We start from the raw sequence: 15898 nt of genomic DNA, 5'->3' as shown, positions 1-15898 counted from the left end.
ACAACTGTCAAAATCCTCGGTCTAGAGCTATTCAGTTTTCAAAACATACTTAAAACATTGCAAATAAGTGTAAACCCACTAAAAAGCACTTTATAGTTTTATGGGTAAAATTTTGACAGTTGTGACATTTGGCTGCTGGTTTCAGTCTTAATCGGGTCTATCATAAACGCGGCAACAGTGTAAACTTCCATCCATAGAGCTATAATATAGCAAAACATTATTAACTAACCTTTTGACTGGATTTTGACAATTTTTTTTTGGCAAGCTTTGTTTTGTTTGAACTTGAACAACTGTCTTATTTGAGTAACAAGGTATAAATTTTTATATGTCGATGGATAGCTAATGAAATGGGCTTTCCACCAATATGCAACATTGGTTGATTGGTTAAACAGTTTGCCCAATAGGGGGCTTCAAACTTGACCAATGTTAACCATCCAACATTCATGCACTGTTTTGTTTGAACCTAAACAACTGTCTTATTTGAGTGACAAGGAATGAATTTTTATATGTCGATGGATAGCTAATGAAATGGGCTTTCCACCAATATGCAACATTGGTTGATTGGTTAAACAGTTTGCCCAGTAGGGGGCTTCAAACTTGACCATTGTTAACCATCCAACATTCATGCACTGTTTCGTTGGAACCTAAACAACTGTCTTATTTGAGTGACAAGATATGAATTTTTATATGTCGATGGATAGCTAATTAAATGGGCTTGCCACCAATATGCAACATTGGTTGATTGGTTAAACAGTTTGCCCAATAGGGGGCTTCAAACTTGACCAATGTTAACCATCCAACATTCATGCACTGTTTTGTTTGAACCTAAACAACTGTCTTATTTGAGTGACAAGGAATGAATTTTTATATGTCGATGGATAGCTAATGAAATGGGCTTTCCACCAATATGCAACATTGGTTGATTGGTTAAACAGTTTGCCCAGTAGGGGGCTTCAAACTTGACCATTGTTAACCATCCAACATTCATGCACTGTTTCGTTGGAACCTAAACAACTGTCTTATTTGAGTGACAAGATATGAATTTTTATATGTCGATGGATAGCTAATTAAATGGGCTTGCCACCAATATGCAACATTGGTTGATTGGTTAAACAGTTTGCCCAATAGGGGGCTTCAAACTTGACCAATGTTAACCATCCAACATTCATGCACTGTTTCGTTTGAACCTAAACAACTGTCTAATTTGAGTGACAAGGAATGAATTTTTATATGTCGATGGATAGCTAATGAAATGGGCTTTCCACCAATATGCAACATTGGTTGATTGGTTAAACAGTTTGCCCAATAGGGGGCTTCAAACTTGACCAATGTTAACCATCCAACATTCATGCACTGTTTCGTTTGAACCTAAACAACTGTCTTATTTGAGTGACAAGATATGAATTTTTATATGTCGATGGATTGCTAATGAAATGGGCTTTCCACCCATATGCAACATTGGTTGATTGGTTAAACAGTTTGCCCAATAGGGGGATTCAAACTTGACCAATGTTAACCATCCAGTTTTCATGCACTGTTTCGTTTGAACCTAAACAACTGTCTTATTTGAGTGACAAGATATGAATTTTTATATGTCGATGGATAGCTAATGAAATGGGCTTTCCACCAATATGCAACATTGGTTGATTAGTTAAACAGTTTGCCCAATAGGGGGCTTCAAACTTGACCAATGTTAACCATGCAGTTTTCATGCACTGTTCCGTTTGAACCTAAACAACTGTCTTATTTGAGTGACAAGATATGAATTTTTATATGTCGATGGATAGCTAATTAAATGGGCTTTCCACCAATATGCAACATTGGTTGATTGGTTAAACAGTTTGCCCAATAGGGGGCTTCAAACTTGACCAATGTTAACCATCCAACATTCATGCACTGTTTCGTTTGAACCTAAACAACTGTCTAATTTGAGTGACAAGGAATGAATTTTTATATGTCGATGGATAGCTAATGAAATGGGCTTTCCACCAATATGCAACATTGGTTGATTGGTTAAACAGTTTGCCCAATAGGGGGCTTCAAACTTGACCAATGTTAACCATCCAACATTCATGCACTGTTTCGTTTGAACCTAAACAACTGTCTTATTTGAGTGACAAGATATGAATTTTTATATGTCGATGGATAGCTAATTAAATGGGCTTGCCACCAATATGCAACATTGGTTGATTGGTTAAACAGTTTGCCCAGTAGGGGGCTTCAAACTTGACCAATGTTAACCATCCAGTTTTCATGCACTGTTTCGTTTGAACCTAAACAACTGTCTTATTTGAGTGACAAGATATGAATTTTTATATGTCGATGGATTGCTAATGAAATGGGCTTTCCACCCATATGCAACATTGGTTGATTGGTTAAACAGTTTGCCCAATAGGGGGATTCAAACTTGACCAATGTTAACCATCCAGTTTTCATGCACTGTTTCGTTTGAACCTAAACAACTGTCTTATTTGAGTGACAAGATATGAATTTTTATATGTCGATGGATTGCTAATGAAATGGGCTTTCCACCCATATGCAACATTGGTTGATTGGTTAAACAGTTTGCCCAATAGGGGGATTCAAACTTGACCAATGTTAACCATCCAGTTTTCATGCACTGTTTCGTTTGAACCTAAACAACTGTCTTATTTGAGTGACAAGATATGAATTTTTATATGTCGATGGATAGCTAATTAAATGGGCTTGCCACCAATATGCAACATTGGTTGATTGGTTAAACAGTTTGCCCAATAGGGGGCTTCAAACTTGACCAATGTTAACCATCCAACATTCATGCACTGTTTCGTTTGAACCTAAACAACTGTCTTATTTGAGTGACAAGGAATGAATTTTTATATGTCGATGGATAGCTAATGAAATGGGCTTTCCACCAATATGCAACATTGGTTGATTGGTTAAACAGTTTGCCCAGTAGGGGGCTTCAAACTTGACCAATGTTAACCATCCAGTTTTCATGCACTGTTTCGTTTGAACCTAAACAACTGTCTTATTTGAGTGACAAGATATGAATTTTTATATGTCGATGGATAGCTAATGAAATGGGCTTTCCACCAATATGCAACATTGGTTGATTAGTTAAACAGTTTGCCCAATAGGGGGCTTCAAACTTGACCAATGTTAACCATGCAGTTTTCATGCACTGTTCCGTTTGAACCTAAACAACTGTCTTATTTGAGTGACAAGATATGAATTTTTATATGTCGATGGATAGCTAATTAAATGGGCTTTCCACCAATATGCAACATTGGTTGATTGGTTAAACAGTTTGCCCAATAGGGGGCTTCAAACTTGACCAATGTTAACCATCCAACATTCATGCACTGTTTCGTTTGAACCTAAACAACTGTCTAATTTGAGTGACAAGGAATGAATTTTTATATGTCGATGGATAGCTAATGAAATGGGCTTTCCACCAATATGCAACATTGGTTGATTGGTTAAACAGTTTGCCCAATAGGGGGCTTCAAACTTGACCAATGTTAACCATCCAACATTCATGCACTGTTTCGTTTGAACCTAAACAACTGTCTTATTTGAGTGACAAGATATGAATTTTTATATGTCGATGGATTGCTAATGAAATGGGCTTTCCACCCATATGCAACATTGGTTGATTGGTTAAACAGTTTGCCCAATAGGGGGATTCAAACTTGACCAATGTTAACCATCCAGTTTTCATGCACTGTTTCGTTTGAACCTAAACAACTGTCTTATTTGAGTGACAAGATATGAATTTTTATATGTCGATGGATAGCTAATGAAATGGGCTTTCCACCAATATGCAACATTGGTTGATTAGTTAAACAGTTTGCCCAATAGGGGGCTTCAAACTTGACCAATGTTAACCATGCAGTTTTCATGCACTGTTCCGTTTGAACCTAAACAACTGTCTTATTTGAGTGACAAGATATGAATTTTTATATGTCGATGGATAGCTAATTAAATGGGCTTTCCACCAATATGCAACATTGGTTGATTGGTTAAACAGTTTGCCCAATAGGGGGCTTCAAACTTGACCAATGTTAACCATCCAACATTCATGCACTGTTTCGTTTGAACCTAAACAACTGTCTAATTTGAGTGACAAGGAATGAATTTTTATATGTCGATGGATAGCTAATTAAATGGGCTTGCCACCAATATGCAACATTGGTTGATTGGTTAAACAGTTTGCCCAGTAGGGGGCTTCAAACTTGACCAATGTTAACCATCCAGTTTTCATGCACTGTTTCGTTTGAACCTAAACAACTGTCTTATTTGAGTGACAAGATATGAATTTTTATATGTCGATGGATTGCTAATGAAATGGGCTTTCCACCCATATGCAACATTGGTTGATTGGTTAAACAGTTTGCCCAATAGGGGGATTCAAACTTGACCAATGTTAACCATCCAGTTTTCATGCACTGTTTCGTTTGAACCTAAACAACTGTCTTATTTGAGTGACAAGATATGAATTTTTATATGTCGATGGATTGCTAATGAAATGGGCTTTCCACCCATATGCAACATTGGTTGATTGGTTAAACAGTTTGCCCAATAGGGGGATTCAAACTTGACCAATGTTAACCATCCAGTTTTCATGCACTGTTTCGTTTGAACCTAAACAACTGTCTTATTTGAGTGACAAGATATGAATTTTTATATGTCGATGGATAGCTAATTAAATGGGCTTGCCACCAATATGCAACATTGGTTGATTGGTTAAACAGTTTGCCCAATAGGGGGCTTCAAACTTGACCAATGTTAACCATCCAACATTCATGCACTGTTTCGTTTGAACCTAAACAACTGTCTTATTTGAGTGACAAGGAATGAATTTTTATATGTCGATGGATAGCTAATGAAATGGGCTTTCCACCAATATGCAACATTGGTTGATTGGTTAAACAGTTTGCCCAGTAGGGGGCTTCAAACTTGACCAATGTTAACCATCCAGTTTTCATGCACTGTTTCGTTTGAACCTAAACAACTGTCTTATTTGAGTGACAAGATATGAATTTTTATATGTCGATGGATTGCTAATGAAATGGGCTTTCCACCCATATGCAACATTGGTTGATTGGTTAAACAGTTTGCCCAATAGGGGGATTCAAACTTGACCAATGTTAACCATCCAGTTTTCATGCACTGTTTCGTTTGAACCTAAACAACTGTCTTATTTGAGTGACAAGATATGAATTTTTATATGTCGATGGATAGCTAATGAAATGGCCTTTCCCACTATACTGAAATTGAACATGTTTATAGTATCGTAAACCGAAAAAAAAGCGAAGGCGTTCGTTTGTTTTGACAATCAATAAAACCGTTCCCTGACCTGCACCAACGTGATTGTTACGAGGAACTATTCACGTTCCATTAACTGTCTAATCTAGTAGAAAAATGGGAAATCTTTGGTTTTTGTGTGTGATTTTTAACTGTTCATTAGTTATTATTGTTATTAACAGTTTTCTACTGAAATTTCAGTAAATATTTGTGGAAAAGTCAAGCATTTTGATCGGCCTTAACCCAAATCAGTGATGTTAATGTTTGTTGTGTAACTCATAGATGTTTGAGATAACCGTGGTCCGATTGTGTCACCAGAATGATAATTAGTTATCTAAATTAATATTTTTGCACAGTTATACTGCATGTTTTGCCATTCATAATGCCAAGAGTTAACTCGGTTACTTTGACAGTTACAGGGTGGTTGAATATGTCAGTTGGTAGCTCTGAAAATGCTCTTTTGACCATCCTATATAGTATTTTTACCAAAAATGTCAAACAAATGAGTTATTCAACAAAAATTACAGTTTGGCCTGAATTAGTCTGAATTTGACAGTTTTCTTTCTACAGTCCACAACTCGGTTATTTTGACAGTTACAAGGTGGTTCAATATGTCAGTTGGAAGCCCTGAAAATGCTCTTTTGACCACCCTATATAGTATTCTTACCAAAAATGTCAAACAAATGAGTTATTCAGTAAAAAAGACAGTTTGGCCTGAATTTGACAGTTTTTTTTTCAACAGTCCATAATTCGATTATTTTGACAGTTACAGGGTTGTTCAATATGTCAGTTGGTAGCCCTGAAAATGTTCTTTTGACCACCCTATATAGTATTTTTACCAAAAATGTCATACAAATGAGTTATTAAACCAAAAGGACAGTTCGGGCTGAATTAGTCTAAATTTGACAGTTTTCCTTCATGTCCACAACTCGGTTCTTTTGACAGTTACAGGGTGGTTCAATATGTCAATTCGTAGCCCTGAGAACCCTCTTTTGACCACCCTATATAGTATTCTTACCAAAAATGTCAAACAAATGAGTTATTCAACAAAAATGACAGTTTGGCCTGAGTTAGTCCGAATTTGACAGTTTTCCTTCATGTCCACAACTCGGTTCTTTTGACAGTTACACGGTGATTCAAAATGTCAGTTGGTAGCCCCGAAAATTCTCTTTTAACCACCTTGTATGGTATTTTTACCAAAAATGTCAAACAAATGAGTTATTAAACCAAAATGACAGTTTGGTTTGAATTAGTCTGAATTTGACAGTTTTCTTTCAACAGTCCATAATTCGGTTTTTTTGACAGTTACAGGGTGATTTAATATGTCAGTTGGTAGCCCTGAAAATGCTCTATTGACCACCCTATATAGTATTTTTACCAAAAATGTCATACAAATGAGTTATTCAAGAAAAAGGACAGTTCGGCCTGAATTAGTCCGAATTTGACAGTTTTCCTTCATGTCCACAACTCGGTTCTTTTGACAGTTACAGGGTGGTTCAATATGTCAATTCGTAGCCCTGAGAACCCTCTTTTGACCACCCTATATAGTATTCTTACCAAAAATGTCAAACAAATGAGTTATTCAACAAAAATGACAGTTTGGTCTGAGTTAGTCTGAATTTGACAGTTTTCCTTCATCAGTCCACAACTCGGTTATTTTGACAGTTACAGGGTGGTTCAATATGTCAGTTGGTAGCCATGAAAATCCTCTGTTGACCACCCTATATAGTATCTTTACCAAAAATGTCAAACAAATGAGTTATTCAGTAAAAAAGACAGTGTGGCCTGAATTAGTCTGAATTTGACAGTTTTTGTTCAACAGTCCATAATTCGGTTATTTTGACAGTAACACGGTGAATCCAAATGTCAATTTGTAGCCCTGAAAAGTCTCTTTTAACCACCCTATATAGTATTCTTACCAAAAATGTCAAACATATGAGTTATTAAACCAAAAGGACAGTTTGGCCTAAATTAGTCTGAATTTGACAGTTTTCCATCATCAGTCCACAACTCGGTTATTTTGACAGTTACAGGGTGGTTCAATATGTCAGTTGGTAGCACTGAAAATTCTCTTTTGACCACCCTATATAGTATTTTTACCAAAAATGTCAAACAAATGAGTTATTCAAGAAAAAAGACAGTTCGGCCTGAACTAGTTTGAATTTGACAGTTTGTTCTTCAACAGTCCACAACTCAGTTATTATGACAGTTACAGGGTGGTTCAATATGTCAGTTGGTAGCCCCGAAAATTCTCTTTTGACCACCCTATATATTATTTTTACCAAAAATTTCAAACAAATGAGTTATTAAACCAAAAGGACAGTTTGGCCTGAGTTAGTCTAAATTTGACAGTTTTCTATCATCAGTCCACAACTCGGTTATTTTGACAGTTACAGGGTGGTTCAATATGTCAGTTGGTAGCCCTGAAAATGCTCTATTGACCACCCTATATAGTATTTTTATCAAAAATGTCCAACAAATGAGTTATTCAGTGAAAAAGACAGTTTGGCCTGAATTTGACAGTTTTCTTTCAACAGTCCACAACTCGGTTATTTTGACAGTTATAGGGTGATTTAATATGTCAGTTGGTAGCACTGAAAATGCTCTTTTGACCACCTTATGTAGTATTCATACCAAAAATGTCAAACAAATGAGTTATTCAACAAAAAGGACGGTTTGGCCTGAATTAGTCTAAATTTGACAGTTTTCTTTCAACAGTCCATAATTCGGTTATTTTGACAGTTACACGGTGTTTAAAATGTCAATTTGTAGCCCTGAGAACCCTCTTTTGACCACCCTATATAGTATTCTTACCAAAAATGTCAAACAAATGAGTTATTCAACAAAAAGGACAGTTTGGTCTGAATTAGTCTGAATTTGACAGTTTGCATTTAACAGTCCACAACTCGGTTATTTTGACAGTTACAGGGTGGTTCAATATGTCAGTTGGTAGGCCCGAAAATTCTCTTTTAAACACCCTATATAGTATTCTTACCAAAAATGTCAAACAAATGAGTTATTCAGTGAAAAAGACAGTTTGGCCTGAATTAGAATGAATTTGACAGTTTTTTTTCAACAGTCCATAATTCGATTATTTTGACAGTTACAGGGTGGTTCAATATGTTAGTTGGTAGCCCTGAAAATGTTCTTTTTACCACCCTAGATAGTATTCTTACCAAAAATGTCATACAAATGAGTTATTCAAGAAAAAGGACAGTTCGGCCTGAATTAGTCCGAATTTGACAGTTTTCCTTCATGTCCACAACTCGGTTCTTTTGACAGTTACAGGGTGGTTCAATATGTCAATTCGTAGCCCTGAGAACCCTCTTTTGACCACCCTATATAGTATTTTTACCAAAAATGTCATACAAATGAGTTATTCAACAAAAAGGACGGTTTGGCCTGAATTAGTCTGAATTTGACAGTTTTTCTTCAGTCCACAACTCGGTTACTTTGACAGTTACAAGGTGGTTCAATATGTCAGTTGGAAGCCCTGAAAATTCTCTTTTGAGCACCCTATATAGTATTTTTACCAAAAACGTCAAACAAATGAGTTATTCAACAAAAAGGACGGTTTGGTCTGAAATAGTCTGAATTTGACAGTTTTTTTTCAACAGTCCATAATTCGGTTATTTTGACAGTTACACGGTGATTCAAAATGTCAGTTGGTAGCCCCGAAAATTCTCTTTTAACCACCCTGTATGGTATTTTTACCAAAAATGTCAAACAAATGAGTTATTAAACCAAAAGGACAGTTTGGCCTGAATTAGTCTGAATTTGACAGTTTGTTTTCATCAGACCATAATTCGGTTATTTTCACAGTTACAGGGTGGTTCAATATGTCAGTTGGTAGCCTTGAAAATGCTCTTTTGACCAACCTATATAGTATTTTTACCAAAAATGTCAAACAAATGAGTTATTAAACCAAAAGGACAGTTTGGCCTGAGTTAGTCTAAATTTGACAGTTTTCTTTCATCAGTCCACAACTCGGTTATTTTGACAGTTACAGGGTGGTTCAATATGTCAGTTGGTAGCCCTGAAAATGCTCTTTGAACCACCCTATATAGTATTTTTACCAAAAATGTCAAACAAATGAGTTATTCAGTGAAAAAGACAGTTTGGTCTGAAATAGTCTGAATTTGACAGTTTTTTTCAACAGTCCATAATTCGGTTATTTTGACAGTTACACGGTGATTCAAAATGTCAGTTGGTAGCCCCGAAAATTCTCTTTTAACCACCCTGTATAGTATTTTTACCAAAAATGTCAAACAAATGAGTTATTCAACAAAAATGACAGTTTTCCTTCATCAGTCCACAACTCGGTTATTTTGACAGTTACAGGGTAGTTCAATATGTCAGTTGGTATCCCTGAAAAGTCTCTTTTAACCACCCTATATAGTATTTTTACCAAAAATGTCAAACAAATGAGTTATTCAGTAAAAAGACAGTGTGGCCTGAATTAGTCTGAATTTGACAGTTTTTGTTCAACAGTCCATAATTCGGTTATTTGGACAGTTATAGGGTGATTCGATATGTCAGTTGGTAGCTCTGAAAATGCTCTTTTGAGCACCCTATATAGTATTTTTACCAAAAATGTCAAACAAATGAGTTATTCAACAAAAATGACAGTTTTCCTTCATCAGTCCGTAACTCGGTTATTTTGACAGTTACAGGGTGGTTCAATATGTCAGTTGGTAGCCCTGAAAAGTCTCTTTTAACCACCCTGTATGGTATTTTTACCAAAAAATGTCAAACAAATGAGTTATTCAACAAAAAGGACAGTTTGGCCTGAATTAGTCTAAATTTGACAGTTTTCCTTCATCAGTCCACAGCTCGGTTATTTTGACAGTTACAGGGTGGTTCAATATGTCAGTTGGTAGCCCTGAAAATGCTCTTTGAACCACCCTATATAGTATTTTTTCCAAAAATATCGGCATCAAGATATTTCGAGGCACAGCCACTTGGCAACACCGCAACAAAAAAGAACAAATTCTAAGTTTATCGGAAAAACAAATATTGACGACGATTGGTCTGTCAATACGTTAACAATGTTATTAAAAGGCTTTTATTTATTTTAACATAAAATTGTGCATTGTTGCCATTTGTACGAAAAATAATATAACGTAACAGACAAGCTTATCTACCTTCCTGCAAAGAAAGCTCCATATAACAAACGAATAACTGTTTTATTTTTAACAAATTTGGCAACACCGTCAATTGAGAAATCAAACGGTTGGAAACTACCAAGTCATCTTGACAACACTGTATGCTATTTACAATTTGGAAAGATTAAACACAGTTTTTGTGAAAAAATTCACATTTTTCCTGTTTTTTGAAACGTTTGCCAAGTACGCCACTGGTTTATAGCTAAAATGGTGAATTTCTGATTTAATCCCACAAAATCCCAGTGGCGTGAGTTTTTACCCAAATACCACAATTTTTGAAACGTTTGCCTAGTACGCCACTGGTTTGTAGCTAAAAATAATAATTTTTTGACTTAACCCCACAAAATCAAGTCAAATAAGACAGTTGTTTAGGTTCAAACAAAACAGTGCATGAAAGTTAAATAACTATGATTGAAGCCCACTAGCGGCGAAACTATTTAACCGATCAACCAATGTTGCATATTAGCGAAAAGCCCATTTCATTAGCTATCCATCGACATATAAAAGCCTATACCTAGTCAGTCAAATAGGACAGTTGTTTAGGTTCAAACGAAAGAGTGCATGAAAGTTGGAGGAATAACTTTGGTCAAGTTTGAAGCCCTCTGGCGGCCAAACTATTTAACCGATCAACCAATGTTGCATATTAGCGAAAAGCCCATTTCATTAGCTATCCATCGACATATAAAAGTATATACCTTGTCAGTCAAATAAGACAGTTGTTTAGGTTCAAACGAAACAGTGTATGAAAGTTGGATGAATAACTTTCGTCAAGTTTGAAGCCCTCTAGCGGCCAAACTGTTTAACCGATCAACCAATGTTGCATATTAGCGAAAGGCCCATTTCATTAGCTATCCATCGACATACAAAAGTCTATAACTTGTCAAACAAATAAGACAGTTGTTTCGGTTCAAACGAAACAGTGCATGAAAGTTGGATGAATAACTTTGGTCAAGTTTGAAGCCCTCTAGCGGCCAAACTGTTTAACCGATCAACCAATGTTGCCTATTGGTGGGAAGCCCATTTCATTAGCTATCCATTGACATATAAAAGTCCTTACTTATATATTTCTGTTTCTCACAAAACTCTTTTACATGCTGTCTTTTCCATAATCTTATACTTCTGCAGTCACATCTCTCTTTATCACCTTTCTGGCTATCTGGTCAGATCTCACTCTTCTGGAGACCTCTTGGATCATCAACCACCTCATCAATCTGTTTTAATATTCTGAAGTTGCTTCTGCATCTTTTCCTGGGAGACAGAATACCAACTATCTCTCCAACCCTTACATGGTTCCATGGGTACCACTGCCTTCTCCATCTTACTCTGTCTCTTCCTGTTTTTCCCAATTTTTGGTTGATAGAGATGTTTATGTTGAGATGCTTACTTGCTAGAACTGAAAGAGACAGTAATTGCTGCATCATCGGCGTAACAATCCGTACCAATTCTCTTCTGTCCTGTGTTATCATCAATCCAGGAGCAGTTGGGATGCTGAAGATCAGTTTTCATGGTCGTCCAGGAGGTTTTTTCTCTTTCGCAATCTTTCCCAGCCGATCATCTGGAATTCTGTTCACGTGGTCTTTCCATTCTCTTCTTCGGTTTCTTGCCCATCTCACTACATCTTGGATCTCACATATTTCTTCCGGTCAAATCACGTATGTCCTGTTAGTGTTCGCATTTCCGTTCTTAAAGGTCATTTAGTTGTTGTGTTGTGTCCTTCAGGTATCCTAGATAATGCCTTTGTTGTTGGGGATCTCACTTCATCCTTTAGGTTCCTATTGCTTGTTATGTTTGCCTCTAGATATTTGAAAGACATCACTTGTTCTACACTCTGATCAATCGCTAGTTTACATCATCTCGGTTCTCTAGATACTGTGAGTGATTTTGTCTTCTTTATAGATATTTGCATATTGAACGTTCCTGCTATTTGTTGGAATTTATACAGAAGTCTGTGTAGGTTATCTTCGTCTTCCAAGATGATCACTGCATCATCAGCATAGCATGATATTTTCAATTCTTTATCTCCCATTCAGTTTGTTTTACTTCATTAATGATTTAATTCGTTATGACGTTAATTAGGCTGTCTCTCTGTCTGATCCCAGTTGACACAGGTATTTGATTGCCAAATTTATTTGACGTTCTGGCATTATGTACAATTCTCGGTATTCAGCTTTTCGATAACTTGGGTGTTCCTTTTTTTCCTAACCAATCCTTTGGTTGCCCATTCTATATCCGATGATAAGATCTGTTACTTTACTTATTATCCTTGAGATTAAACAAAAACAATGACTGGTGCACTAATTGCAATATTTACGGATATTTTTGTACTGTTTCAGTGCCGGCCGAAGTGTCGCCCCTCCAGCGAACCTTCTCCAAGGAGGATTGGGTGTTGCTGGACGCGATGGGGACTATTCCGACACCGCAAAGTTCCGGCAAGTTTCTGACGATGCACAAGCGCCGACGCAAGCGGCTTTGCACTCGTTCCCTCACGCAGGATCACGCTATACTTGATGACATTCATCACGGATTGGTTCAGGTAATTACAACTATATAGTGTTTTTTTTTTCTCTAATCGGGCCATCTTACTTTTTTAACATACCGTATGGGCTTGAGCCTGTCTCTACCGTGTCTACCTAGCTACACGCCACTGCCCCTGCGAGTCCCAGTGGGAGAGCACCAAGGCATAGTCTCTCTCCTCCTCACACTCCTCTCCTACATGCCGCGAGTCCTCCACTCTTCCCACATATGCACAAACCGTCTCGCCTGAGACCCATCCTTCTCAGGTAGGCGGCCAGGTTGCCGTGGCCCGTCTGAAGCTGGCGGTTCCTAAATGACAACGGCAATCTAACCACCCCCAATTCCTTGCACAACTGGTACACCCCCTCCCCTTGGTGGTGGTGTCTCAGCTGTTTTTCCACTCACTCATCACCCACTCATTCATTTCCACTTAAACAAAACCCTGTACCCCTTTCGTGGTATCCTGATCTACCAACCTGTGAATACTGGCGGGTCTCCCAAGCGCTTCGACGGCCGCAAGGCTGGTCAGTATGAATTCTGTATGTTCCCTCCCCTTTAACTTCATCATTTTGAGGGCTTTCCCTATCCCCAGGATCTCTGCACCTAAGCTGTCGTTTTCCTGATCTTTCCAAATACTTTTCTTTTCTCCCTATTGACTTCAGACGCCCACTCCCGTCCATCCCTCGTACACTCCTGCATCAACCCAAACGACCCTTTCTCCTTCCTCCGGCGCTCCTGCTTCTGCCCACGTCGGCCATCCCGGAAAAGACCGGTCGTAATCCGTTGCTCTCTCCCTTTCTCTCAACGACTCCTCTCTGAATCTGGCAGCGACGGCGGCCGCCCTGAGAAACCTTGAGGGTTTCCGTGGCCACCGTCCGATAACACCGGACGGAAGCCAGCAGAAACTTTCTCTCCCCCGTGTTCAAGTGCTTTTTGACCCTACTGTCTTCGCCATAACCCCCCAGAGCTGACACCCGTACAGCACTGTCGGTGCTGCCACTCTCTCCATGATTGCCCTTTCTCCTTGTTTATCCTCCCCTTATTTCTGCAGAGACCAGTCAGTTTGCTGTCGACCTCCGCCATTATCCCCCTTACATGTCACAGGACAGGAGTATTTTGGTAAATAGAGCAGGGTCCACAAAGTTGTTCCAGTAGAGTTGATAGCATCACCGTAAAGGGGTTTTTTGACTCCTACGAGCACTCTACCCTGGCGCCTGTTTTAGTTTCGCTGCTGGGCTTTGCGCATTCCGCTACTTACCACGCAAAGTCCTTGTGGACGACGACTTCGTTGCTTGAATGTCCAAATGTTCTATGACTCCTCCATTTCTTTACTTTGACATTCAGAGAACTGGCAGAAATCACATTGCGCCAACACCACATTAAGACCAATTTTTGGACAGCGGTAATATTCCTATAGGACTTCCCCATCTGTTGTTTGGCAATAACAATTGACGTGTCCGAGAGTGTTTTTTGAGAAAACTAATTACCCATTTTAAACTAGAGATATGCCATACTGTCTGTTAAGAATGTATGTTTGTTACAGCGAATTCTGGACCGTAGTAGCGCGTGGGCGTTCAACGCTTTCACTTTGGAAACCGTAGCCGGTGGTCGATCACTGCCCGTACTTTGCGTACACCTTTTCCACTGGTACGGTTTACTCGAGCATTTCCAGTTGGATGTCGTGCGCGTCTGGAAATTATTCAGTAAGTCAAATTACCATAACAATTCCGCTCAATCCGTACAAAAGATTGCCACCAACTGTTGTAATCGTATGTTTCAGCTCTTATAGAGGAGGGTTATCACAGCACTAATCCGTATCACAACTCAATTCATGCGACTGACGTAACCCAAGCAATGCACTGTTTTTTGCAGGAAGAACAAGTAAGTAGCCTGTTTGTTAATATTACAAAGGCGAATTTGTAACATTGCATTTTTCTAGTCCAATATCGTCTCTTCTGTATATTTTGTTCGAAGGACCATTTTTCCAAAACACGATGCGTCGTTCATTATCAGTTAATTGCACTAGAACTGAGTACAAACTGAATTATATTACAACCCAATCTGATGAAACACTGAACAGAATTTTCTAGTCCAATATGGTCTCTTCTGTATATTTTGTTCGAAGGACCATTTTGCCAAAACACGATGCTTCGTTCATTATCAGTTAATTGCACTAGAACTGAGTACAAACTGAATTACATTACAACCGAATCTGATGAAACACTGAACAGATTTTTCTAGCCCAATATGGTCTCTTCTGTATATTTTGTTCGAAGGACCATTTTGCCAAAACACGATGCTTCGTTCATTATCAGTTAATTGCACTAGAACTGAGTACAAACTGAATTACATTACAACCGAATCTGATGAAACACTGAACAGATTTTTCTAGCCCAATATGGTCTCTTCTGTATATTTTGTTCGAAGGACCATTTTGCCAAAACACGATGCTTCGTTCATTATCAGTTAATTGCACTAGAACTGAGTACAAACTGAATTATATTACAACCGAATCTGATGAAACACTGAACAGAATTTTCTAGTCCAATATGGCCTCTTCTGTATATTTTGTTCGAAGGACCATTTTTCCAAAACACGATGCTTCGTTCATTATCAGTTAATTGCACTAGAACTGAGTACAAACTGAATTATATTACAACCCAATCTGATGAAACACTGAACAGAATTTTCTAGTCCAATATGGTCTCTTCTGTATATTTTGTTCGAAGGACCATTTTGCCAAAACACGATGCTTCGTTCATTATCAGTTAATTGCACTAGAACTGAGTACAAACTGAATTACATTACAACCGAATCTGATGAAACACTGAACAGATTTTTCTAGCCCAATATGGTCTCTTCTGTATATTTTGTTCGAAGGACCATTTTGCCAAAACACGATGCTTCGTTCATGAGCAGTTAATTGCACT

At 37.9% G+C, this 15898-nt stretch overlaps 1 protein-coding gene across 1 annotated transcript in view; it reads left to right on the top strand.

The window, feature by feature from the left end:
• LOC145734368 (uncharacterized) overlaps positions 1-15898 on the top strand; it is a 173172-nt gene that overhangs the window by 120397 nt on the left and 36877 nt on the right. Inside the window, exons 5-7 of the mRNA XM_081987648.1 lie at positions 12788-12987; positions 14512-14671; positions 14749-14849. Of these exons, the coding sequence (XP_081843774.1) occupies positions 12788-12987; positions 14512-14671; positions 14749-14849 (461 nt within the window). The remainder of the gene's footprint in view (positions 1-12787; positions 12988-14511; positions 14672-14748; positions 14850-15898) is intronic.

The sequence above is a fragment of the Ips typographus genome, linkage group LG10 (assembly GCF_016097725.1).
Source record: "Ips typographus isolate SLU linkage group LG10, UJ_Ityp_2.0, whole genome shotgun sequence".
NCBI classification, from domain to species: Eukaryota; Metazoa; Arthropoda; class Insecta; order Coleoptera; family Curculionidae; genus Ips; species Ips typographus.
Note: the sequence above shows the minus strand (reverse complement) of the source record. Positions and strands in the feature narration are given on the sequence as shown.